Here is a 27,803-nt window from a genome sequence, read left to right on the forward strand (position 1 = left end):
GCTGACCGTTTGTGATGCCTCAGTTTGCTTTTATTCTTACATGCCAGAATTGCAGTTCTTGTTCACAGGTTTCTATCAGAATTAATCCATTGCCAGGCAACCTCCTAATTGTCAACCACATTGCAGCTTATGACATCGTGGTGGTGATAACACCAGGCAACTTCAGGTGGTATCTCTTTGGCATTCCTTTGGCATCTATGATAAGATGTACTGCAGCCGGCAAGTTCTAATGTTGAAACTAAAGTTGGTGACCCTACAGCCTGAGCCTTCCCCATCCACCTAGGCTGGCTCTTACCAATGACTCCTATTTGCTACTACACAACTGTAGTTGGCAGCTTGTATAGATGCCTCACAGTATACCATATTACTACTCGAAATAACTTGGTGTGGGATATTACTTAGCACTGATTGGGGACAAGTAAACTTCCCTCTAGGGAATATACAAAAACAAAGATGGGGCTTAATAGCTCTTTTGAGGGAATTAAACACATTGCTCTAGGAGGACTACCACATGAAAATAGATTGTATTGTGTGTTTACTGGTCTAGGCTTATTTCTTGATTCATATGTGGGGATTTACCCACTTGGTGGGTAAATCCCATTATGCCACAACGTTATCTTCATTTGAAGGTGCTATGATAATATTTGTATAGCCTATTGGCTATCAACAAAAAAGGGAAAAAATAACAGTACATTTGTATTTTACAGGTCACTCCAATAACCACTTCAAGGTTTGGCCATTATTATGATGTAACAAAAACAATTTCTCCTGAGATGCTCCAGTCGGTCCACAGTAACTGCTTTTTTCTTCCTGAAGAAACAATTCTAGACTTAAAACCTGCAGTTTGGTAAGTTATATTCTTTTGCTTTTATTAGGTAGCATGCAGCTTCTAAGTGTAATTGATATGTAATAATCTTTTAAGCGAACACAGAATTTTTCTTTCTACAATAGTAGTTTCTACAAATGTAGTTGCTGTACCTGTGTCAGACACCCTTTGGTGAGCCACAGGGCGGGCAGGGATACTGGGCATCAACCATGGACAGTTTAGGTCATTTGCCAGATACACAAGGTAGTGGGGGGAGCAGTCTGAGGCGGTGCAGGGAGGTAGTGTGACTCAACAATTAACCAACAGAGACAATAACTATAATATTCAGCCAAAGTTTATTTTTTACAGAAAAAAGTACTTTTAATCACACAGTTGTAGTAAATACTATACAGTCCAATTAGCGGTACCAGGTAGTTCCCATTGGTGCTATTTGCCTTTTTGGTGCTACATCACCTGATCCTCATTTGTCACTCCCAGTTGCCCTCTTTCTGGGGCTCCACCCGGTTGTAACATCACTCTGCTCTGGGTCAATGGCAGACACAGTGCCGAATGGGCTAGTGCCGATCATGTCAGTTGCAGCCCTGATCTGGATGGAGGTGGATTCAGCATCAACTGGCGGTACGATGATCAAAGCAGTTGTTGCCTCAGCTATGCTTATGATGCTCATGACAATTGTGGCCCAGTCCAGGTCTACCATGATTAAAATAGTTGTAGCCACCATCTATCTTGGCATACAGATCACAAATGTTGTAGCGGATCCTGTCCGGAACCATGGTGAGCGAGCAGGAAGACTGTCACACTAATGATTCTTGACATTCCCTGAGGTAGTCAGCTCTTTTTGTATGTTCCTTGAACACCAGGGACAACCTGGGCCTACCTCCTTTTGGACAATCGCTCCTCTTGCATGGCTGGGCAGACTCCTGCACTCTCTCAGCAGGCAAGCAAGCTTCTACTGCTTCAGTGTGATCCACATCTCCTGCAGTAGATAGTAAACTCTTCAGGTGATATCCTCTTACCCCTGGGAGATTGGCTGTCAGGCAGACATCAGTGCTTTTTGTACTGCAGCCCATAAGTATTCTGCAGAACACTAGGACTTTGAAGTGGAAAACAGTGGGGTGGTTTGGGTCCTGCTTATTACACAACTTCTAAAAATGGGATATGGATCCACTGTCTCAAACTACATAACTGGTTTGGGGTGGTTCTTCATTCAGGTGTCAGCCTCAGGCTGCCCTCCAAACACAGCTGTTGTGTACAGTGATGCCAGGTAGTCTCAAGTTAAGAACACCAATCACACGGGCACAATAAGTTGGGAGGTTTCTGCACCTGGCTGACATCAGGTGGCAAACAAAAGGGCAGGCTTGACCCACAAACTTCCTCATTTCACATCACAGAAACTGCATTCCATGCCTCACCACTACCATCAACTAAATGGTAGGGCTCGGGAAGACTAATCAGGAGCTGCTTGGAATTTCTAAAGGTATCACTTCCTCCACCGTCCCTGCTTCAGTGTCAGGATCTCCTGCTTCTAGCCACACCAATGTTGGCAATACACTTCAATTGTCTGGGAGAACTGGTCTCACTCTCTCTCTTATACTAAATCTGTCCAGGAGCATCTAGAATGGATCCTACTTGCCCATTTATCAGGCTCTGTCACCCACACAGTTTATCACCACATGTTGCCTGCTCTGCAAATGCACTTGACATAAATCAGGGATGCTAGTGCAAGGTATCAATCAGTCAATCAGGGTTGGTAAAGCGCAACTACTCCCCTGCGAGGGTCTCAAGGAGCTGGAGGGAGAGGGCGGCTCCATTGAGTGCTGGGGTCATCTGAAGAGCCAGGTCTTGAGGTCCTTCCTGAAATGGAGCAGTGTGTGAGCTTGCTGGAGGTAGTGGTGGAGGTCTTTCCATGCCTTGGCTGCGAGGTTGTAGAAGTATTTTCATCCCGTTCTAGTCTTGTAGACACGTTGAATGATGGCCAGAGAGAGGTCAGCTGATTGGAGGTGTCTGTTGGGTGCGTTGAAGGAGAGGTGGTTGTTAAGGTATGTTGGTCAGGTGTTGTGGAGGGCTTGTATGCGTGAGTAAAGAGTCTGAAGGTTATTCTTCTTTCAATTGGAAGCCAGTGGAGATCGCGAAGGTGTTGGGTGATGTGGCTGCTACGGGGGATGTCTAGGATAAGATTAGTCTGGCCGCGGCGTTGTGGACGGTCTGGAGTTTGCGAAGTAGTTTTTTGTTGATTTTGGCATAGAGCGTTACCGTAGTCCAGTCTGCTACTGATGAGAGTGTGCATGACCCTTTTTCTGAATTTGGACAGGATCCATCTGAAAGTTTTTTGGGGTGTGCAGAGTGTGTTGCAGCATGCCGAGGATACAGCATTGATCTGGAGGTTCATTGTGAGTGATGAGTCTAGTATGATGCCAAGGTTTAATGCATGGTCCATCGAGGTAGGGGGGATGGAGCCAAGGATGAGGACTTATGTTTTCTCGGAGTTGAGTTTCAGGCAGCTCTTCTTCATCCAGGGGTGACTGCTTTGATCCATTCTTGGAAGTTGTGTCTGGTGGTGATGGGTTCGTTGGTGAGGGAGAGGATTAACCTGTGTGTCTTCGGCGTAGGAGACGTTGTTGAGCCGTGGTTTCTGATTATGATTGCGAGGGGGGCCATGTAGATGTTGAAGAGGGTGGGGCTGAGGGAGGGTGCCTGGGACAATCCACAGGTGGTCTATTTTGGTTCTGAAAGGCAGGGCTGGCGTCTGACTCGCTGAGTTCTGCCGGTGAGAAATGAGCCAAATCAGCTAAGGACCTTTGCACGGATGCCGTCATTGTGGATTCTGGTGGCTAGTGTGTGGTGGGAGACGGTGTTTAAGGCAGCCAAGAGGTCCAGGAGGATGAGGGCTGCCATTTGGCCCTGGTTGAGGAGGGAACAGATGTCATCAGAAGCATCAAATAGGTGGTCTCAGTGCTGTAGTTGGTGCAGAATCCTGATTGGGAGATGTCCAAGATGTTGTTGGATTTGATGAAGTTTGCTAGTTGGGTGTTGAAGGCCTCTTCGATGACCTTGGCTTGGCTACGATTGGAAGCAGGGAGATGGGCCTAAAGTTTTTAAGGTCCGTCTGGTCTGCAAAGGGTTTCTTCAGGAGGGGGTTGACTTTGGCATGTTTCCAGTCGTAGGGGAATGTGGGTGTTTCGAGGGAGCAGTTGACCCTTCGGCGCAATTCGGGTGCGATGGCCGTGGCAGCCACGTGGAAGATGTGGGGTGGGCAGGGTTCTGAGGGTGCTCCAGATTGGATGCTCTTCTTGGTCTTTAGGGTGTTTTCTAGCATGAGTGGGGTCCAAGTGAGCAGGGTCTGTTGGGTGGGGAGCTGGAGCAGTGCGGAGGTCTTAGTTATCAAAATTGTCGTAGATCACAGTCTTGAGGAGAAAAAGGTGTTGAGTCTCTTGCAGTTGTCTTGGGAGGGTGGGATGTCTGTTTCGCTGCTGGGCTTGGCACATTTCTTGATGCTGGGGAAGAGTTCTTAGGTTTTATGAGCGTTGGTAAGGAGTCTGTCTTGGAGGGATTTCTTCTTCTTTGTGGATTTGATGAGTTGGTGGTGTTCTGTGGTGGCTGCTCTGTAGGCGGTGCTTGTTTCTGAGGTTTTATTGTTCCTCCATGTCTTTTTGAGTCGTCGGCATGAGCGTTTGGATTCTTGGAGTGCAGGGGTGAACCAGCTTGCTTTCTTGATGTGTCTTCCTCTGGCCGCTTGCCGCGGTGTAAAGTGTCTGAAGTAGTCAATGGTGGGGTGCTGATGAGGGTGGAGGTGACTTTGTTCTAGCTTCTACTCGCAAAGCGGTGTCGTGCTTGTGTACGGTGGCTTTTTTTTAATGGAGAAGTGGATGCAGTGGTGGTTTGTCTACAGGAGTTCTGTGGTGTGACTGTAGGAAACACTGTTCCGCCCGCTGTGTGCGTGGGGGCAGTGGCTAGTTGCTTCACTCCTATGTTAGCTAGGTTCTCTAGTAGCGAGGTGGTGTTGGGGTTGTGGTGGTTGTCCAGGTGGAAGTTTAGGTCTCCGAGGAGGATGTAGTCTGTAGAGGCAAGGGCGTGGGGTGCAATGAGGTTGGTGATGGTGTTGGTGAAAGGAGCGCGGGCCCGGGGTGTGCCTGTTGGGTTCCGCAGAAAGCCTTTTGACGGTTGGTCTGGCTCTGGAAGTGGAGGTGTTCCATGAGGGTCGTAGTGTCGTCCGAGATGGTGGTCGTCATGCGGAGGGTGCTCTTGTGGATGATGGCGATGCCCCCTCCTGGGTGAATGGGGCGGTCCTTCTGCCGGATCTTGTATCCTTGTGGAATGGCGGTGGCGATATCGGGCGCGGAGTTGATGTTGGTCCAGGTTTCTGTGAGGAAGGCGACGTGGGGTGCGTAGGTGTTGATAAGGTGTTGGTGAGGTTCTAGATTTCTATTGCTTGCTTGTCTAGGGAGCGCACGTTGAGGAGGATATAATTGAGTAGTTTGTGAGCGGAGACATCTGGAAGGCTGGGAGATGCTGTTGGGGCCCAGAGGTGGGTGAAGGTGCAGCTGCAGGGTCGGCAGGAAATCGGGCCTTGGGTGTTGCTCTGCATTGAAAACTGGCAGTTGTTGCTGCGCCCGGGGTTGAGAGAATGGAGGGTGCTGGAATCATAGCGGAGGCGGGTCGGAGGACCAGGGTCCCTGGCACTGGTCGGGACGGGTGCTTTTTGCATGTCCGTTGCACGGCCGCCATTAAGTAGGGAATGGGGGGGTTGGAAGGACACAATGGAGGGGGAGGGGCCGTGGGGGCAGCGGCAGCGTGGGAAGAAACAGTTCAGGATAAAGAGGAATGATAGGAAACGGAAAGAAACACAAAGGAAGGAAACAGAACAAGAAAGAAAAACAGAAAGATAAAAAGAAAAAAAGTGCAGCAGAAAAGCAGAGTGCTCTCCCACTGGGCCACAAAGGATGAAGTGCAAACAGAAGCCTCGAACACCCTGCAAGGGCGTTCAGGGGGCTCAGGGGTCCAACCCTTAGTAGTGGAGCTGCAGGGTGGGAGAGCAGTCACACTGACCATGTCAGTGGTCATGGCAAACACATCCTAGTGGAACTTTACACAAGTGTTGCCAGTAGGCCTCACTTCCAGTGACACAGATAAAAATGTGTGGTAATACTGTTGATCCTTCTAAAAACATTTGCTGCTGCGAATGCTCTGTGCACTGTATCGAGGACATGACAATAGTCTTCACATAAGGAGGGGATGCTTGATACACCTCTCCAGTTCACCTCACAGGTCAAGGACCTCACATAGTCAAGGATAGTCCGGAACTCTGTGCAAATGCTTATATTAGTGTGCTGCCGGAGCCAGAATAAAATATAAAAGTCAGGATACCAGATAGACAGCTGGGCTGTCTGGACAGGAGATCATGTCTGCACACCATGCAGGGGACAAAACTGTTCCAGTAGTCTGTTTTTGAGGAGGAATTATAGCTCAACATATTAAATCCGTTTGTGTAACCAGTGTATCAACAAGATGACTGTGGGCCTTATTTCTACGTAGGATGGCTTATCTAAGCATGTCCACCTTGGGTCTGGGCAATTTTCCTTTGAAGGAACTTTCTTACACATGGCGGAGGCAACTTCAGGGGGAAAAATGATCCACTTTAACTGATCAGAAAATCTATGATTGGTGTTATTCCTGGAGACGTTCATCAAAGTAGCTGACTATTTCCAGGAAAAACATAATCTAATGTCCCCAGCATGCTGTGAGTGTTGTTCCAGCACGCTGGGGACATTCCAAATGTTTTCAGTCTGAGATTACCACAGTTTACATGGCTGTCCCAGACAGCAGGCCATTTTACTGATATCCTGTCTACAAACAGAGTTTTCCTGATGGCAGAGCCAGTTCCAACTGTGCCATCAGTAACACCAGCTGCTCCAAACTGGGTGGACAGGGCATCTGTGTTTTTGACAAAATATCCCATCCCATTTAGAGCATTGACATCACTTGTAAATGAGACTGTGTCTGAACCCTGAAGAATCTCTGTGATACTTGTGAGACTACATACCTAGTTAGGCAAAATTGCCCTGTTTATTTGGTCTTTTGTGATTACTCGTTCAAGTGAAATAGGCTATTTCACAACCTACCTAGCTTATAGATATATATACATTTGGTGGAAGTCCCAGTTTGCCCGTTCAACTGTCAAATAAGCCTTTTATGAATGGATATTTGGTTTACAAGGGGAGGTAACATGCTCATAATTGCGATAGACAGTCTCTGCTGAGGACATATTAAGACACTAATCCCAGTAGATAACCATAACCAGGTTGTAGGGCAGAGCGAGAGAGTGAGGACCATATGGAATTGTAACTGTTAGGGGTTCAGTATGCTTCGCAAGCACTTAGAAAGCAAGACGCTCTAAAAGTATTGAACTCATGAAGAACAACTAAATGGGTTACCATCACAAGACGCAGAGCACTTTAAATCTCTAGAGTATCCCTTTCAAGGATAGTAAGGATGTGAGGTTCGGAACACAATGCAGCAATTTTGGGACAACTAGTAGACTAGGGAGAACAGATTATGCCATGGTAGAGGCTGCTTTCTCTGATTCGAAAACTAAAGATTTCCTCCCAAAAATAAGGAGCTGAAAGATGTAACATTGGTAAGGGAATACAGATAATGGTGTTGCCTGTCATGGCTTCTAATGTTTTTTTATATTGTTACATACAACACAGGCTTTGCTACATGTTAACATGGTCATTTGGTTTGCAGTGAATTCTTTAATGTGTTGAAGCATAGATATAAAGATTTAGGAGTGCTCATTTCTATGCAAAATGTGTACTTAATTGTTACTTTTTCCAAGGCTCATGCTGACCTTCTCCAGAATGGCAGAAGAAATTACCTTGTTAAGTTCTGCACTGAAGGATGGAGAGGGATATAGAACAGTAAGCAATAAGCTTTGATGTACTTCATATACACTGAGCAGAAGTATTGTTCACTATCCGGTATGGCAGAACAGGAGCTGAGCACACGCTAAGCCTTCCTCGCTCCATACTGCACTTTATACAAGAAAGGCGTAACCAGTAGAGGTGTTACATAGATGGACTGGTTGCTGGAGGGATGTTGGAATATTGAACTCTGACTTTGTGCCTAACATCATGAAGGATATGCGTAGAGCTTTATATGACTCCACATTAACACACTAATCCAACTATGCTGTAAATCTGCTACTTAAAGTTTTGGTAGGAATAGACCAAGAATCAGATTCTTTTGATGGAGTATGATTTCGCAGTAGCTATCCTTCGACCTTTTGTACAGATTATTTGATAAGCTGTTCCTAGTTCTCACTATTGTTCTTACTCATGAAATGTGTGGAAGAATAATGTTTCATAAATAATTATATAATGTAAACGGCCAATACTATGTGTCTAGTGATTCTCCGACAGGTTATGGCTGACTCCCAACCCTCATACCCGTATGAGCATAACCCAGCTGGAGGGGTGAAAGGGATCTCCCAGTTTTCCTCTTCCCCAAAACAGTTTCACTTTCCATTTGGACCTTTGTAAATCTACCAGGTAGGACCCCAAGAAGTCTGGTAATTCGTGATAAAGAAGTAATGGTCCAACCATTAACCATTGCACATTCACAGTGATATGTTGAAAAGATGTTGTAGAGCTCAGGATATTTATCATCTGGTGCTCATAATTCTCTGTGATCCTGGCATTCAGAAAATAGTACATGGATGACCGCGCCCAGTGAAATAATAACTGTGATGCTTAAGGACCTTCTCTGATTGATGAGACTAGTAGTAAAGGCTGTATGACTTCGTTAAGTTAAAAATATATATTGTATCTGCTGTGATGAAAGGCCCATACTATCTAATGAGTTCTATGCCAATTCTAGGATTGTACATAACGTGGGGAGCGCAGATTCCACGCTCCACTCCCAGACGCACTGCATGAACTGGATACCAGATCCAACCAATTAAACATCCTTCAACTTTGTTCAAAATTTTCTGAATTAATCCGCGGTTTTTCAAAGTATTCTTGTTCTTTTGCATATCCACATACATAACACAATGTGTTCTGGAAGCTTCTCGTATTTAAGTGTGCCCATCCGGACTTCTTCGAAAATATGATCCATACACAACCAATAGTTCGGAGCAGCATTTCTTTATTTTAAACCCAATGCATTTCGGGCTGTGTCACCAGCCCTTCGTCGGGGGTCACTGCAAATCAATCAATTTAGGAAACCATCAGTACCAAGATATGCCGTTTTTAACATTATGCTAAATTTGTAACCTGTTTTTAACATTATGCTAAATTTGTAACCTGTTGTAGTTCATTTTCACCTTCAAATTATTTACCAAAATCTATTAAAATGCTCGAATGTTACAATATATCCCCACTAACCAAAGACAAAACCGTAGTGCAACCCTCCTGTCCTTAATTTAATGATACCACCCTCCTTACACTCTGTGTGCTCTCGGCTCGATCACATTCATGTTTCCCTTGTTAACTGCATGATTTATGTTCAACTCTCGGCACGGACGTATTCAGACCTTCCTAACTCTTCCCTTCTCCCACCTTTCACCTCTCACTCCCAACTTACTCGGCAACATTCTCATTCCCCTATGGGCTTCATTATTTAACCATCCTGTAAACTCGTGCTCATGCATTTTAAATACCTCTTCTTAGCGTATACCTGCTTGCTGTTGGGCTCAATAATTCCACGGACTCGATAATTCTCGCTCCGGTGCCTACTCGACTCACGGGTTCACTCTCTGCGACTCTGGGCAATAGCTTGCTTAATCTCCACAACGGCCCCTCGCGGCGGGATGCCTGGCTTTCACCTTGTGGATACCCTGCCGGGGTATCTCACAGGGGAATACCAGGACGGGTTCCCTAAGCAAGCGCATAGATGCCTGCGATGTGGGCGATTTGTGCTATATAAATACATGTACATTTACATTTACATTTACTCCATAATCTTTAAGCCGCTTGGCGTGCACTTCCAGCAGCCAACGAATTCACATGTATCTCGCCCCGTTTGTCAACCCACTTTTAAAACGTGCGTGCTCCACCCCCTTACTACGTAAACCTAAGCAAATCATTTTAACCTCGTGCTGCCTTTAAATAAACTACATTTCCCGTCATACACTTAAGCAACATCAATATAAAAATAAAACCAAATATGAGCACTCTAGTGCATAATGAACTGCATGTTAAACGTCATGTTTCTAACGAAATATCATGGACTTCCTGTGTGCAGTTTTCTGTCTTTACTTTTCAATTACTCTTCCGAACTTGCCGAATGTGGTGTATTTCTTAAGTTCCTTTCATCAAAAAAGCATCTTTTATTCCTGGGTGCAAAACCAACGTGGGGCGATATTAACATAACATGAATATGGTGGTATGCACCCAGGAATAAAAGATGCTTTTTTGATGAAAGGAACTTAAGAAATACTCCACATTCGGCAAGTTCGGAAGAGTAATTGAAAAGTAAAGACAGAAAACTGCACACAGGAAGTCCATGATATTTCGTTAGAAACATGACGTTTAACATGCAGTTCATTATGCACTAGAGTGCTCATATTTGGTTTTATTTTTATATTGATGTTGCTTAAGTGTATGACGGGAAATGTAGTTTATTTAAAGGCAGCACGAGGTTAAAATGATTTGCTTAGGTTTACGTAGTAAGGGGGTGGAGCACGCACGTTTTAAAAGTGGGTTGACAAACGGGGCGAGATACATGTGAATTCGTTGGCTGCTGGAAGTGCACGCCAAGCGGCTTGAAGATTATGGAGTAAGCAGGTATGCGCTAAGAAGAGGTATTTAAAATGCATGAGCACGAGTTTACAGGATGGTTAAATAATGAAGCCCATAGGGGAATGAGAATGTTGCCGAGTAAGTTGGGAGTGAGAGGTGAAAGGTGGGAGAAGGGAAGAGTTAGGAAGGTCTGAATACGTCCGTGCCGAGAGTTGAACATAAATCATGCAGTTAACAAGGGAAACATGAATGTGATCGAGCCGAGAGCACACAGAGTGTAAGGAGGGTGGTATCATTAAATTAAGGACAGGAGGGTTGCACTACGGTTTTGTCTTTGGTTAGTGGGGATATATTGTAACATTCGAGCATTTTAATAGATTTTGGTAAATAATTTGAAGGTGAAAATGAACTACAACAGGTTACAAATTTAGCATAATGTTAAAAACAGGTTACAAATTTAGCATAATGTTAAAAACGGCATATCTTGGTACTGATGGTTTCCTAAATTGATTGATTTGCAGTGACCCCCGACGAAGGGCTGGTGACACAGCCCGAAATGCATTGGGTTTAAAATAAAGAAATGCTGCTCCAAACTATTGGTTGTGTATGGATCATATTTTCGAAGAAGTCCGGATGGGCACACTTAAATACGAGAAGTTTCCAGAACACATTGTGTTATGTATGTGGATATGCAAAAGAACAAGAATACTTTGAAAAACCGCGGATTAATTCAGAACATTTTTTTTTTTTTTGTAAAATTTTTTATTTTGCAGACAAAGAAAAAATGAACAGTAAACAAAAGGTACCACATATGGTGCACAGATGGTCCCACACAGTGGGAAAGCGTGAAAGTAAGATGAGGCAGAGTTGCAAAACAGAAAGCCAGCGGATTAAAGTCTTCATCTGCTGAGAATGTCGGCAGTCCCGTACTTATCCCCCAGCAGGGGGTCGCTCAGTTAGTGCAGCCGGCAAGTAGCCCAGAATCGCCCCGTCCTCTAAGTGAGCCTCATCACATCGATATAACTGTCCCAACGTAGCACCCAACCCCTACCCCCAAAACTCCCCCCCTCCCTCCCGTGACGGCGCCGCTCGCATTCCCCATTCATCCAACAGGCACACTCTAGAGCTGAAATAAGTGTAAATTCCTCAGTGATGCCGGGCAAACTGCCGAAGGCAAGCCAGCAGAAAGAAAGGACACCAAGGGGCCCCACTCGTGTTTGAAATTTTTGTAGTTGCCTAAAAATATGTCCGCCATTCTCTCGAGACTCAAAAGCCTCCACAGTCTAGCATGCCAAAGGGAGATCGCCGGGGCCTCCTTCCGCTTCCAGGCCGAAGCCAACGTAAGTTTAGCCGCGCCGAGACACAGCCAAAGGATCTTTTTGTCGGCTCGCGTTTGGTGTTCAAGGCCGGGGTCTCTCAAACCCAGGAGCACGAACTCAGGGGAGTCGTCAACAGGGTACTGCAGAATGTCTTTAATATGGGACAAGATCTCGACCCAGAAGGGTTTAATGATCGGGCAGTCCCACCAAATGTGGCGGAAGTCCCCCAGGAGGCCGCAGCCCCTCCAACACCTGTCCGTGACCGCTGGGTAAATGCGATGAAGTCGAGCCGGGACCATGTACCATTGCGTAAGAGTTTTGAAATGCGCCTCCCTCAGGAGTATGGAGTGATTAAATTGCGTCATGTCCTTCCAAAGCGCTGACCATTCTCCGTCAGTGATATCCCTCCCCACCATCTCCTCCCATTGCTCCATGTAGCGCGGTCTGGGGGAAAGGGCCGAGCGGAGCAGCAGCTGGTAGAGAAAGGAGATGACCCCCTTCATGGCGGAGGTCTTCAGGAGAAAGGCCTCAAAGTCGGACAGAGGTCTCGTCGCAGCCTCCCGCACCCCCGGCGACGTGGCCCAATGGAGCAATTGTAGATGCCTGTACCGCTCCCCCGGCTGCACTTGGTAGTCCCGCATGCAGTTCTCAAACGTCAGGGGATCGGGGCCGTGGAATAGGTGAAGTAACGCCCGGCATCCCCCCTCCCTCCAGCCGTCAAAGGGGCCCTCGATGAGCGCCGGTGGGAACTCTGGATTAAAATGCAATGGAGTGAATGGGGATGGAAAGGTCGTCCACCTCTCATCGCCCGCCAGTGTATCCCAGACTTTCAGCGTAGTCCCCGTGGGGGTACTAAGATACGCGTTTGCTGGGCGGTCCCGCTTCGGCTTCCATGCCAGGTCCCAGATGGACCGGCCTGCCACACTCCGGTCCATATGCAGCCAGTGTTTGTCGGAAAACTGCTGTGACCACTCCACCATGACTCTAAGTTGGGCCGCTTTGTAATAGAGGGTAAAATCCGGAAGGCCGACCCCCCCGTCATTCCGCAGGCGTCGCAGGAGTGTAAACGAAAGCCGCGCCCGACCACCCTGCCAGACAAATTTCAACATCATCGATTTAAGGTGGCTAAAAAAAGTGGAGGGCAATGGGATCGGTAGGGCCTGAAACAGGTACAGATACTTGGGGAGAAGGACCATCTTGATGGCATGTACCCGTCCTAGCCAGGATAGGTATTTCGGTTTCCATTTCTCCAATTCCGCCCGCGACTTGGCCAAGAGGGACGGGAAGTTGGCTGCGAAGAGGCCGCCCACCGTAGGGGTGAGATGAACCCCTAGGTATAGAATGGAGCCCGAGGCCCAGGCCAGAGGCGTCGTCGCCCGCACCCGTGCCACCTCGGCCTGAGATAGGGTCAGGTTCAGGACATACGACTTGCCATAATTAACTTTGAAGCCGGCCACCGCTTCAAATTCCAGCAATATATCTCGCACACATGGAAGAGAAGTAGCGGGGTCGGCCACTGACAGCAGGACATCATCTGCAAAAAGGGTGATCTTGTGCTGTTCCCCCGTGAATGGGATGCCCTTCACCCCCTCGTGCTCCCGGACGGCCAGCGCCAGGGGCTCAATGCTGAGCGCAAACAACAAGGGCGAGAGGGGACACTCCTGCCTGGTGCCTCGTGAGTGCCGGAAGAAGGCCGACAAGTGGCCGTTCACCGCCACCCTCGATCGCGGGCTGCAAAAGTTGGCTCTCACCATCGCGATGAATCGATCGGAGAAACCAAACGCCTGTAACGTGTGGAATAAGAAGCCCCAGTCCACTCGGTCGAAGGCCTTCTCTGCGTCCAGCCCCACCAAGACCGCCGGGATGTGGAACCTGTCCGCCTTCTCAATAAGGTGGATTACCCTCCTAGTGTTATCATGCGTCTGGCGGCCTTTAATGAAGCCAGATTGGTCCGCGTGGATAATCGTCGGCAGCAGGTCCTGTAGGCGACTTGCTAAAATAGCCGAGTAGAGCTTCGCGTCGATATTGAGTAAGGCTATGGGGCGGTACGAGGCACACTGCTCCGGGTCCTTCCCCGGCTTCGGCAGGACCGTGATCACTGCCTCCGCAAGAGTCCCAGAATTCACCCCAGGTCCAACCATATCGTTAAAGAGGGCGACCAGGAAGTCACACACCTCAGTCGCATAGGTCTGATAAAAAACTGCGGTGAACCCATCGGGTCCGGGGGCTTTGTGCAATTTCAAGTTTTTGATGGCAGAGAGGACCTCCTCCCTCGTGATCGGAGCATCGAGTAAGTCGTTCCAAGCCCCTGAGACCTGCGGAATCGATAAGCGCTGCAGGAACTCCCGTTGTTTAGCAGTATCTAGCTCTTCCCCCTTGTACAACGCGGCGTAGAAGCGGCCAAAGACGTCCGCCTTCGCCCCGTCACAGTGATGGAGCTCTCCCGCAGTATCTCTAATCCCACCTATGTATTCACGCTCCCTCTTGTCCTTCAGTTGTCGGGCCAAGTGCCTGCCAATCTTGTTACCACTGGAGTAGGAGTGCCGTCCCAGCCTCAATAGGGTGAGCTCAGCCCTGTTTGTATAGTGTGCCTTCAACTTGCCCCTCACCGCCGTCAGGGGACGCAGGGTTATTCTCGAGGGATTAGCTTTGTGCTCCCTCTCAAGCGTGAGCACCTCGGCCTCTAGCGCCTCCCTCTCCTTCCTACGTAAAGCGTTCAATTGCGAGTTGAGGCCCAGGCACGTCCCCCTAATCGTTGCCTTGAAGGCGTCCCATGTGGTCATCAGGGATGTGTCCGATGGGGGATTGCAGACAAAAAAGTCCCGAATGGCCAAACGTAAGGCTTGATGGGACACCTCGTCCCTGACCACCGAAGCCGGGAAGTACCACTTCCGGTTCGCGGTGTCAGGAGGCGACCACCGAAGCGTGAGCACCATGAGACTGTGGTCCGACACAGATATCGGGAGAATGGCGGCATCTAATATGTTCCCTCTAAGTGATTGACTAAGGAAGACGTAGTCCAGACGGGAGTAGGAGTGGTGCACATGGGAAAAGAACGTATAGTCCTTCACATCAGGGTGAAAAAACCTCCAGCCATCAACTAGACCCATCTCCTCCACCCCTCGCTGCGTAGCCCCAGAAAAGACCCCTGTGTCCGCCCGCCGCCCCCCCGAGCTATCCACCTCTCCGTCCCACACCAAATTATAGTCACCCATCATGAACACAAGACCTTCCGCAAAGTCCCCCACCTTCACCAGTAACTCCTGTAAGTACTTATTCTGACCTGTATTGGGCAGGTAGAGCACAACAAACGTACATAGCCTACCCTGAACGTGCCCTTTGACCATCAGCCACCTCCCCTCCCTATCGTTGCGGACCCCCATAGGTTGAAAATGCAACGCTGCCTTAAACATGAAAGCTACTCCCCGATGCTTCGTGACAGCGGAGGACCTGTACACAATGGGGTACGCCCTGTGGCGGAGCCGCAGTTCATCCTTTCGTGCCAAATGAGTTTCCTGCAGCCCCACAACATCAAGGTGATGGTCTACAACATATTTCAGGACCTTCTGTCTCTTCTGAGGGGAGTTCAAGCCCTTGACGTTCCAAGTGCCTATACTAATCGGCATGGTAGACACAAAACATAGATCCCGCTGTCAGTAATACAATTGGCGCCCAGTCTGCATTCCTCCCCTCCCCCCGCCACGTGCTCCCAAACGTTTCCAGAATAGTCGTTGGATCATCCCCACTGCAGCCTGGCACGCATTCCACCACTCACACTCCGCATTCATCCCCAAAGGCCTCCCGTCACGGGTCCCCCCCCCCCCAACCCCACGTTCCCCCAACCAAACCCCCCGTAACAAAACAGAACATTGTACAAAAGTAGAAAAAAAGTGCAATAACTATACTCATCGAGATCAGTAGGCCGAAGTCCGTAGGAAGCCCCCAATCAAGCGACAGGCCAGAGGAATGAAACCACTATTCCCCTTGGCCGCAATCGAGGTCGTCTCCCACCAGAGTACTTACAAAACCCTCGATCAGAAGGCCCGAGCCTCCCCGGCGCCGATCCGCCATTCCTCGGGGATTACGCCGCCCCAGAGCTAAGCTGCGAGTCGGCCAACGTGGCCGAGGCCACCGAAGCGACTGCTGCTCCTCGTTCCTGCAGGCTGGCAGAAAAGTCCGGACGCTGTCTAGCAGGGGAACTGACGGGGGAGCGCCCCACCCTGTGCCATGAGTTCGAACGGCGGCGCCGTCGAGACGGGGAGGCCGCCGCGGCCTGCGAGGACGGCACATCCTCCATTCCCAAAAGCTCTTTTGCCGCCTGAAGCGTACGGATTTGGGCCAGGCGGTTCTGCCATCTGAAGATGATCCTGAAAGGGTGCCCCCAGGAATAGGCGATGCCCCTCTCTCTCAGAAACGATGTGACAGGACGGAAGTCCCTCCGCTTTTGCAAGGTGGATGCAGCCAAGTCCTGGTATAGTTGTGGCCGATGACCCCGGAATTGCAGCGACTCGATGGCCCGGGCTTTCCGAAGTATCCGCTCCTTAAGCTGAAAATCGTGGACACACACCAAGATGTCAGGGGGAGGTCCCCCCCCGCGCCGTGGCAATCCCACCCGGTGCACTCTGTCCATCTGTATCTCCTTCGTGTCCGCCTCATCAAGGACCTGGAGAAACAGCTCCTGGACGTACCCCCGGAGATCCCCCGCCTCACCGTCCCATGGCACCGCCCGTATTCGGATGTTGTTTCTACGGGAGCGGTTTTCAAGGTCTTCCGTATGCAGTTGTAGGTCCAAATTCTGCTCGGTGAGGCGGATTATGTCTTGCTGGAGCATATGAACATCGGTGGCCACACTCAAATCCCTGTCTTCCAGGGTCGCCACCCTCTCTCCTATGCCGTCCACGTCCCTCCGCACCTCCCGCAGGTCGGAGGCGAGTTGCGCCCTGAGTTCGGATATGTCCTCCTTGATTGAGGCGAACAACTCTGTCATGAAGGCCTTCGTCGCTGGGGCGTCTTCATCAGAGTGCTTCGACGACCCACTCGCCCCAGGGGAGGCCGGTTGTTGGGAGGCTTTCGAGGCGTTGTCCTTCCCCTGGTTCCGTTTGCGCTGTACAGTAGACATGGCGGCTCACCGCGCCCTGCGCCGGCTCCACGTGGCTATGGAAAGTAGTGGGGCCTGCAGGCGGACCAAATGCTCAGCGCCCACCGTCGCCACCAAGAGTTCTCAGGCCCCCGCACTCAGGCACTCGATCCGTGGGAGTCTCCTGTATCCCAGGCGGGAACCCCCGAGAGCCGGTGTCCTTCTGCCTCGGCCCTCCGTGCCTCCGCCCTGCACGTGTCGCACCACCAACTAGCGGTAGAGTCACTCCTTAGCCCCGTCGCAGTCACGGCTTTGCACAGCACCCAAGCCCGGGGCCTCGAGAGTTCAAACAGGCCGCTGGCGCCAACCGCGAGGGGAGGGCTGGTCGACGTAGATAGTAGAGTGCTGCTGGCCGTCCGAGCGCCACTGCAGTGCCAGGGGCCGGCGCTCCACCTCCCCCAGGTGTGGTGGGGCACGATCTGGGTCCCGTCGTCAGGACCTCCCTCGCCCAAGCTCAGTTCCGAACAGCCTTCCGTCTACTCCAATGTCTGCAGGCGGATCTAGGGCCCCGCCCTTCGACCACGCCGGGCTTCGATGTCTGGAAAGCCCGGGGTCTCACAGGCCGCGGGTTACGTTCGCTCTCATAGGCGCTCCCAAGGTCACACCGCCTCGGCGACCCCACCAACGTCTGCCGCTCCGCTAAGCGGTCGTCTCCGCCGCTGTAGGGGCTCATGGGCACCCCCAAGATCGTGCTTTTAGATGCTTTGCTGGATCAGCGCCGGAGCGGCACGGAAAGGCGTCCTACTCCGCCGCCATCTTGGCCACGCCCCCATTCAGAAAATTTTTAACAAAGTTGAAGGATGTTTAATTGGTTGGATCTGGTATCCAGTTCATGCAGTGCGTCTGGGAGTGGAGCGTGGAATCTGCGCTCCCCACGTTATGTACTTGACTCAGTGCATTCAGGGTGAGGCACAACCTGGTTCTGCACGCAACAAACATAAGAGGTCATTTATATTGGACTAATTTTGTAAAACTTAGGAGTGCATACCACCATATTCATGAAATTCTAGGATTGTGGCAAATCTCTGCCAAGCAGAAATATCCTTAACTCTACATATACTTATTCCTCTAGGCTAGGCTAGTGCCTGCAGGAATTTTGTTCTGGCATCTGTCTTTGTGTACAATATGTAGTTTGGACTATAAATACATAAATTATGGCGTTTAAGTGACCATCTGGAATTAGATGTTTCTTTGTCCACAGGACTTCTCTTCAGTGGGTATTTCATTGTAGTTTAGACCTCCTTCACTGTGTTTTAGTATACACATTGGGCTTAAGTTCCATTGCTTTGGAAACTAGTCTTAATGTAGTAGTATTTATTGGGGCTCATTTTTGGAAAATGCTCAAGGTGCAGTGCAGTCACTTATTGTCTATGGAAACAACACACCAGACCATATTGCCTCCAATTACTCACTTGCCTTACTGTTTGCAGTATGTAAGAATCTGCATTTGCAAAGGAGGTAGTTTTCCAGGTGTCTGACTTGGCGGCAGTCCACATAAAGATAGGCTTGCCAATAAGAAAGCTGAACTAAAGCCTTATTTAGATTTTTGTGAAAGAGATACTCGGGCACACACTTGATGAATATACCACCTGCCATATTACAGGTGCATTATATCCTATAGCACTTGTAATAAGGGAAACGGTCACGTTTGTGAGGGAGTATCCCATCTGCCAATCTTTAGAACAGGCCGTTCGTGCTTCTCTAGGAATGATACAGCTAACCTGCATAGTAGCTACTGGGCAAGCTGGAAATCCCCCTCGTATGCGCTGATGAGGATAATGTATCCAAGTGTTCAGTGCTGAAGATGTTAAGTGGAACTAGGTTCTACACATAGTAGGTACTGAGGTAGCTTAAGGTTTCTTTGCCATCTCCCATCTGCATGATTGTAGCAAAAACATTACAACCAGTATCACTACCAGCAGCTCTGACTTTGTCATCGAAGTTGAGTGAGGGTGCAGGGAGTGACAGGAAAGGCATTGTTGAACTTATAACTCAATTCTTCTTTATTTGGAACGGAATTGCCTTGTGCTCGAATTCTTATTACATCTCTGTGTAGGCTTAATTTTCTATCAAAGCGTGGGATAACCATTAAACTATATCCACCTACAATACTACACCTCTATCTAGACTTTATGGGGTGGTGGTGCTTTCCAGTGGGGTAAGGAAATCTGACATTTGGAATGTGGTTATCACTAACAATTTATCCAAATTAGGCTGAAATTGAGGGGAAAATGTGTCAACCTTCTTCCTTCGTAGAGAAGATGTGCGTGGAAAGACCATAAAAGTGCTATAAGAATAAGCAAATACTATTAAAGGACAGTTGCAATTTAAGGAGCCAGTCATAAAAATGACTGGCAAGAATAGGGGGCTTCAGTGAAAATGTTTGTTTGAAATAGTATTTGTCGTTGATAGTCAAGCAAATAATCCACTAGTCCCCTGATGAATAGTGCATTGTTTTTACAGTTCGCCTTGTCTATATCAAGTGAAACAAGCATTGGCATAGCCAATAGGTCTCGCTTTTGGGACCTTATAAGTATTTAATTATGCAGCTCAACATCCTTGGTGCAACAAAATCAACTGTTGCATGGCTAAACACTTACAAGGTCCCAAAGGCGAGACCTATTGGCTATGCCAATGCTTGATTTTATAGCTCTGTGGGACAGGCTGCTGGCTGGTCCTTACTATGCTAGATTGCTGCCCAGTGTAGACAGGGTCTGTGCCCTCCCTCCAAGTAAGAGGTGGTGGCGGAGTGACACTCTGGGCGGTGGTAACGAAAGGGGCTGCAGGCCTCTCGGTGGGTCCAGTCCAGGGCAGTGTTTGTTAGTGTATTGCTGTGCTGGACTGTTGGTAAGGAAAGGGGCTCCAGGCCTGGTAGTGGTACGCGGTGTCCTATATGATGCAGTGTTTTAGTCTAGTGTCGGAGTTACTGACGATTTGCCGAGTCGGGGAGGTGCAAGCACGACTGTGTGCAACGAATTGTCCAATGCATTGTGCTGGGTGAGGGAAGACCAATCATGAGACCGAGCTCAGGAGTGTGTTGGCGGGTGCGAGTGTTGTATTTCTATCTAGGACCCTAATTCGATATTTCCGATTCATGCCCTTATGTGGTTATAACTAATAATAGCCTTATAAAAGCATAAGAATAATATCCATATTTAGTAATAGCCCATGCAGTCCAAAACACAGCAAGGCTACTCCCATAGAATCCTAGAAAGCACAATGCGTTCTTTAAACAAACCAAGCCTCCAGCAGCCCGGGAAAACCCCCTGCTTTTGTTTTGATTTGCACAAGAACGCCTAGAGTCCAGAAAGAACTGTTAGTTCTCGGTGACGTCTTATGTCCAACCTTCCGTCAAACCCGGCCCCTTTCAGGTATAAATATACCAACGTTGCCTTAAACAAACACACGGTGGTTGAGAGCAGAGCGACGTTCTACTTGCCCAGGAGCCCAGCTGTTATGAGAGCCGACGGAAACCGACCCTCCCCTTGACGCACTGAGAGAGACGCTGTCTTTTTCTCCAGCCGAGAAAATCCAGCTCCGGTGTTCCCAAGTCACCCTCGCGGGTTGCTGGGAGATCGAGTCCTGAGAAGCGAGATACAAGACCTCCTTCATTCTATAACCAAGGTACGGAGCTGATTAAAACCTTAGAGAGAATTCTTGATTCCGATACTTGGCAAAACCTAACTTAACTTAAAACTGCAACTTACTTACTCCTTCCCACGTATTAGGCTTAGGTCAGGTACACCGGGGTAGGCGTATCTTAGAAGCACCAGTTGAGTTTGTTAGTCAATGTTTTTTTGTATGTATATATTTTATCCATTTTAAAGTATCATATGGCTAAGAAACCATATCAATGCTTTTACAGTATTATTTCATAATACTACTTTTACTGTACGCACTTTACTTTATGATAAGTATTGCAATTGTGGCAATTCATTTCTCTTGCATGAGAAAGAAGACTGCTCAATAAAATAACACATTTTATTGAAAACGCCATCTCCCTATTTCTCTGCAATCTGGTGGAACTAAGCATGCACGACTGACTAAGTGAAATAGTTGTCTATTGTTTTTACACGACTCTGGAGATACATTTTGGGGGAGCAAAGTTGTCATGTTTATGCGGTTGTCAGAAACTAATCCCTTCTTGTCTAAATCAGGACGGTTAACCCTTTCCTGAACATTCGAGAAAGTTTCTAGTGACCTCTGAGCTAGCTGGCAAAACTAATTAAGTCTAACATAGTCAGTAGAGACTGTGTGGAGAAGTGTGGCTCACTGGAGAAGTGTGGCTCACTGGTTAGAGGAGGCAGACCTGGAAGCAGAGGTCAGCTCGGGACCAGGGTTCAATTCCCCGCCTCGGCGGGTCTTGGACTCAAAATTCCACGGACTTGACAATTCTCGCTCTGGTGCCTACTCGATTCACGGGTTCACACTCTGCGACTCTGGGCAATAGCTTTCTTAATCTCCACAACGGCCCCTCGCGGTGGGATGCCTGGCTTTCACCTTGTGCCAGGGTTATCTCACAGGGGAATACCAGGACGGGTTCCCTAAGCAAGCGCTTAGATACCGGGTCGGTGATTTGCGCTATATAAATACATGTACATTTACATTTACATAGATGACCTCAGTCCTACGTCTACACTGCTGTTTCTTATTCCAATACGCAGAGCCTATTTGGAATATAGGAACTACACTACACGAGAGGGACGGAGGACGGCTACAACTATTCACAAAGGATTGACTGACTAATGGCGTGAAATCGTTGTGTATCCGGAGGGGCGCCGTGTAGGCTCCTGGCCTCAGCATCATTTCTGTGGGCCACCCTCTGCGCAGTACGTGCCTGGAGGCAGGCATGCAGCGCTGCGTGCCAGTCCTCACCCCAGGCCGCAAGTGAGATCCTGCTCCCAAATACACTTGTATGAAAAGGAAGGTATTTGTTATGCGAAAGGGCTCCCTGCCTCGACAGGTTACCAGGGCTGTACAGATGTCCATAGGACCTGCTGGGGCACATGCAGCGTAAAAAGGTGGTGGGAGGCCCTTGATGCTACCGATGGCAGAGGAAAGGGGTCTTCTAGACCTCCACTGTGGGGACCTTCGGCATATATCAGCTCCCGGACACACACTCCTCACATGCACCATATATAGGGAGACCTACAGGGGGCAAAGTGGGAGCCGCTGACAGCTGCAGACTGTGTAGCGGGTATCGGGGGTCCATGCCGGGCACAGCACGAGCGATCTTGTCAGCCAGGGAGTGCAGCCTTCAATGCAGGTGGACAGGCCTGCCAGAAGGTATCCGTATCGGCTAAGGTGGTCCAGTCCCTCCAAACCCGGTTTCACTTGCACTTCTGAGGACCCAGGGGGATTATTTGTTGACTAAACGAAGAAGCCCTAGCAGAACCAAGCAGTACCAGCTGCATGGCACCTGCTTATATAATGGGTGTTTCTCGTGATCCTCCTATGTGAAGACATGACGCGCTCAAAAAGTTATCTTGTGTCTCTGTGCAAATCAATTTTGAAGTAGCTGTCCGGGAACGAAAGGAAGAAAAAGCTACAGGGTAAGCAACCAACAAAAGGGGAGGAGTTGCACTGCGCCGTGCAGAGCGTGGCGCCCAGCTCTACTCCTTAACACCTTGACTGCTACAGCAATTCCAGCAAGGTGCTGAACTCTACAGATTTCCATTGTTCATGACGAGCTCAGCTCGTCATAAGCACACGACCAGTGTACTGCATGACGAGCTGAGCTCGTCATGAGCAGGGAAGGGGTTAAAGATACATTAAAGCGGCACGGTTTAATAAAGGAGAATGTAAAATCTTAACAATTAACAACAGGTGCTGCTGAAGTGGGAAACATGAGGTGTTGATTGAAGATACACAGAGATTAAGGGGACTGTGTCTGGAGGCAGCACCATGCGCCTTCGAGTGCCAAGGAGACGGCAGAAAAAACAACCTTTGAAATCTGACCTGATACCGATCAGGCTGCGCAGCTGCTGGCTCCTGAGAGCAAAATGCTCTGGGAGTGAACACTTTCCTAAAAGCTGGAACATCCACACGCCTTTGGCCAATTGCGTGCTAAAGCCAGACACATAGGCCAATGACGTGTGAGCACCACATGCACGAGCTTCTCCTGAAGTTGAAGTGATTCCAAGAGGTCGATTTCCTATGCAGCACATGCACGCTACCATAGGCTGGACCTAAAAAACTGCTTCTGATGATGGTGTGAAGTTTCATTTATTTTAGATGGAGAGGACTGTGAAACCTTTAGAGTGGTGCCTAGTCTGTAGCATCTGAGGCAAGTATGATGTCATCAAACAGGCGAGTACAGAGAAAAAGTGGAACTCCTCCGCTTTGAGGACTGTTAATGAAAAGAGAGGACCTTCATCACCACCAGGCTCTACAGTCACATTATTGCACCCTCTATACTTAGTTATAAAAATAGGTTACAGTCTAATGGCATTGTTTTTGCGAAAGTGATGTGTAGACTTGCATCAAGAAGACTTACTGAAGGGTTCACATTACAAAAAAGTGTTCTAAGCGTGTTAGTAATAGTGGTTAATAATAATAGTTCAGCTTTAGGTAAGCTGAGTACTTGTTAATAGTGACCCATATGTCTTTTTTAAGTGCATATATTTAATATGTATCTTATTGTATCATAAATATCAAGCTCCTCCCACTTATGAGGGCTCACAAAGCCAAAACTGGTCCTAGCACTGATTAGCTTGTCACCGCCCATTCAGTGGGGACCTTGCATAGCAGTTCAGTCTGCTCTTTTGTGTTGGAACAGGACCAAGTCTTAGTCCTGTTTGGTTGACTGCTGTCCACAGCTGACCAGTGACCAAAATAAACGATAGACTGAATACAGCCCAGAGTAACTACTAGTGACTGAGATTACTTCCAGAATTCCGTCAATCGCTTTTTTTTTATTTTTCTTAATAATTAGGTGATACATTTGTTTGGTAAAGTCTTCTTAAAGTAACAGGATACAAGCAATTGAATCCTGCGTTTTTTTCCGAGTGCTAACAAAAAGCAGCTTAATTTCTGAGTGCCCTTTTACAATGTAAACTAAGGTAACAGTACAGAATGTTTGCTGATGCTAGATTCAGAAATTCGTGTTCAAAGGTCAGTATTGTTTTGTTGGTAATGCAGCGAGTTCCTAGTGACACTGTCAATAGAGCAATCTGTGCACCTTTAAAAGAATGGGGAAAGTTTTTAATGCGTTTTCTTTGGATGGCAAGCAACATTTGGACTGTTTACCGAACTAACACATTAATGTCCCATATACAATGTACTAAGTGCTAGGTGCTGTGCAATGAAATCTAAATTTCCTGGGAATGTATTAACTGATGGCAGAAAATCCTAAGGAAGAATCATTTTAAATCATTTTTGTTAATTGCTTTGCTAAGTTAACCCTGGTTAATCCACTTCCATAGCACCTTTGCAGTCAAATATATTATTTGAACAGGAGGGAGGCTAGAGCATATATGTCTACTGGTTCTTAAATATGCTTTTATCTGTTTTTTCAAACTCAACCTTTACAAATATGTGAATAATACATTTATATTTTACAGTAGATTTAAAAATGGAAGAGCTTAGCAGATATATGTACCTTAAAAAATAAAGTTCCCATTTTTGGTTTCTCAAAAGTTTTAATTTTACATTTACTTTTATTTGGTAATATTGTTAAGAGTTGAATTTACTCTTCTGTCGCTGCATTGAAAACGTTTTACTGTAGCAACTAACCTACATATTTGCACAATATAATTGAAGTAATAATGAAAAGAGATTTTGTTAAGGGAAATAAAAGCAAAAAAGCAAAACATGTATTCTTTTACTGGCTGTACAATCTGAAAAATGGACGGTTTCGGGCCTCGTTAATAAGTGGGCTATTGGGCAAGCATGGGCTACTGAGCTTCAACTGTGGGGGTGGGAGCTGGGGTCATTTGCCTCTCTAATCCCGGTGCCCATTCTGCGATGGCTCGGCAAACTGGACCAAGTACATTCCCTTCAGCACCGAACTCTCGATGATAACAATGTTGAGCAGTCATATGCTTCACATCAAATCCCACAGTCGTGCAGTAACTCATTGTTCATCCTAGTACTTTACTTTAAAAAGGAAAATTACCTTGATAGACACCAAAAGCTATATTCTGCAAGTGCAATAATGGTCAAGTACAGTTTTTTGTGACTGGGCGCAGTGCTTCAGTCGGCTGTCTTATTCCTCATACCTACATTACTCTCCCTACTGGTCTAGGAGGTTTCCGTCTTTGCAGGAATAATTGTATGTGAGTGAATTTAGGATCAGGTGCAGATTACCCCTTCATGAGTTTTCAGTGTGCCCAGTCTTTCACATTGTGTGCACTTTCTCTTACCTTGAGAAGTCTTGAAGGCATTTACCTTTTGGGTGGCAGCCATCTGGCAGCAGTCTGTAGCACCTCACGTTGCTTCTGGGATGGCAAGCATGCAGTAGTTCTGATGTGGCCTTCTCTTGCTGCTGTGAGATCTTGGCTGAAGAGCGGTGCCAGGCGCAGATGACATAGAGCCCTCAGATTCAGTAGAACAGGTAGGCTAGATTTACGGTGGTGCCACATGGGTGTATGTCACAGCAACACTCAGGCTTTGTAGAGGCCCTACTTCTGGGCACTAGACACTCTGGCAAAAGTAACTAGAGCCAGTCCTTTGGCGCCTTTTGCCCAGCAGAAAATAGGTAATCCTTAGTCTTTGGATGAGGTGTAGAGTCCCTCAGCAGCCTCAAGAGTTATTTGGGTCTTAGTGTGACTGAATCCTCCGTGGTTCTATTTCTTAGGGACACACTGGCACAGGAGCTGCCGCAGTCACAATTCTCATTGCAGCGACACTGGGCAGCTGTGAATTATTTATTTATAAAGTTTTGTAGTTTTGTATAGCGTGAACATGACTCAAGCGGGTGTCAGAGCACTTCACAGTTGGGGTAAGTAGGATACAAAAGTGGGACAAGAGTAATCGTTACAATTAGGTTCAAGATGAGAGAGCATGATATTGGCGGGATTCATAACATTTAAAACAAGTCATGATGGATCCAATAATATAGAAGAACAGGCAATGTACACACTACCAGTAAGATTATAGCCTGCCAACACTATTAATCATTGGATTGCACAAATGTAAAAGACAACGTTCAGGTAATGGGAGAAAAACATTTCATAAATACCATACAAAGATGTGCAATGGCCTGCTCACACTGTTAATCCCTGGAGTACAACCATATAATGGACAATCAAGCGCCTTGAGACCCTCCGGGTAAGTAGTGCGCTCTATAAATGTCTTTGATTGATTGAATCATATCATCACAGAGGAGGGCGGTATTGAAGCAGCTGAACCAAGGACTTTAGGGCAGGAACTTCATCATTAGGATTTTTTTCACTTCTGTTATGAAGGAAGTGGTGTTTGGGATTCGATGGACTTCCAGTGGAAGGGAGTTGCAAATCTTCGGGCCATGCCAGCGAAAGCTCTGTTACTCATTCTCTTTTTGTGGGAAAACACGTAGTAAGCTAATATGAATCACGAGTGCGTGACCTGGACCAAGTTTAGCTTTCTACAAAATCTATGTCCCCGGTAGAGTACCGGGGACACAAATATTGTAGAACACGAAACTTCGTGCCTTACTCGATATTATTCAGAGATATACTTCATTGTGCACGGAGTGTGTCCATGTGCATATAACTTATTTTGATAACTTTTTTTAGCACATTTTTATGGGGATACTTCTCGTTTGATACCTACTGAACTTGCAAGAAAAGGTTTTTGAAGTACCTAATATACTACGCTGTGGAGTGTCTACCTTTAGAATACTTTAGAACATGATAAACAGACAGTCTTTGGATTTTAGACCCTGAAGAAGTCTTCTGTGCATTATACTGCACGACAAAACACTTGTTGGCAATTTTCTGCATTTGAGAGCATTAAGATCCACCTCTGTTTTGGAAAACAAACTGCCTGGCTGCATTGTGATTTGAAGAATACAAATAAAACCTGGACCTGGACCTGGATCAAGATTTTGTTGGATACTATAATAGATTGAAAGTGTGCTCAGTGGGACTTTGCATTAGGTCAGTGGGTTACAGCTTCTGTCAGGGAGCTAATTTTGTTACTTGTAGTTTAATAGTCAAAATCCTAATATAGAACAGTGAGCTATTAACTGTAATCAAAGAGCTGCATTCAAACTGCAAGGAATAAATTAGGGATATATGTTTTTGTTTTTTTCACCAGTCTTTCATTATCCTAATCTTGCAAAAAGGGTTAATTTGAGTAGAAATCAATTCTTATTATTAAAGAGATCCCCTAACAATGGTGTTACGTTTTAAATTCTGAATTTGAGCTTTTCCAGAATAAGGACTCTTAAACTATACTGTCTACCAGTATTGATGACATGTCACTCCTACACTACACCTTTTAGTCCTGTCTGATGAAACATTTCTTATACACCGATTTGCACACATATGATTCTCTATGCAATGTGTGTGTAAAGTGCGCCGATACCTTAAATTGGTATGAGTGTTGCTATAAAACTAAATGGATCTGATAGACAGTGGTTTTGGAGGCTTATCGAGCACTGTTAAATGGTGGTAGAAAGGGAATCCGTGGCAGAGGTGGTCAATGGAGGGGGAGGGGCGCCAACAAACATTGTCACACAGGGCGCCACCAGTGTTATAGCCGGCCCTTCGTTCTAGTGTGCTTGCCAGACACAGCCTTTATGTAGAATGCTGCTCCTCATGGCAGAACCTTTCCAATGTCTGGGAAAAAAACCTTAT

The 27,803-nt window shown here is 47.3% G+C and overlaps 1 protein-coding gene across 2 annotated transcripts in view; it reads left to right on the plus strand.

Moving 5' to 3' along the window:
* Positions 1-27,803, plus strand: part of ELP4 (elongator acetyltransferase complex subunit 4) — a 1,390,950-nt gene that overhangs the window by 546,436 nt on the left and 816,711 nt on the right. For both annotated transcript variants that reach the window (XM_086955829.1, XM_086955830.1), the window contains exon 5: positions 708-847. In XM_086955829.1, coding sequence (XP_086811955.1) covers positions 708-847 — 140 coding nt within the window. The remainder of the gene's footprint in view (positions 1-707; positions 848-27,803) is intronic.

The sequence above is a fragment of the Lissotriton vulgaris genome, chromosome 2_1 (genome assembly GCF_964263255.1).
Source record: "Lissotriton vulgaris chromosome 2_1, aLisVul1.2, whole genome shotgun sequence".
Classification (NCBI taxonomy): domain Eukaryota; kingdom Metazoa; phylum Chordata; class Amphibia; order Caudata; family Salamandridae; genus Lissotriton; species Lissotriton vulgaris.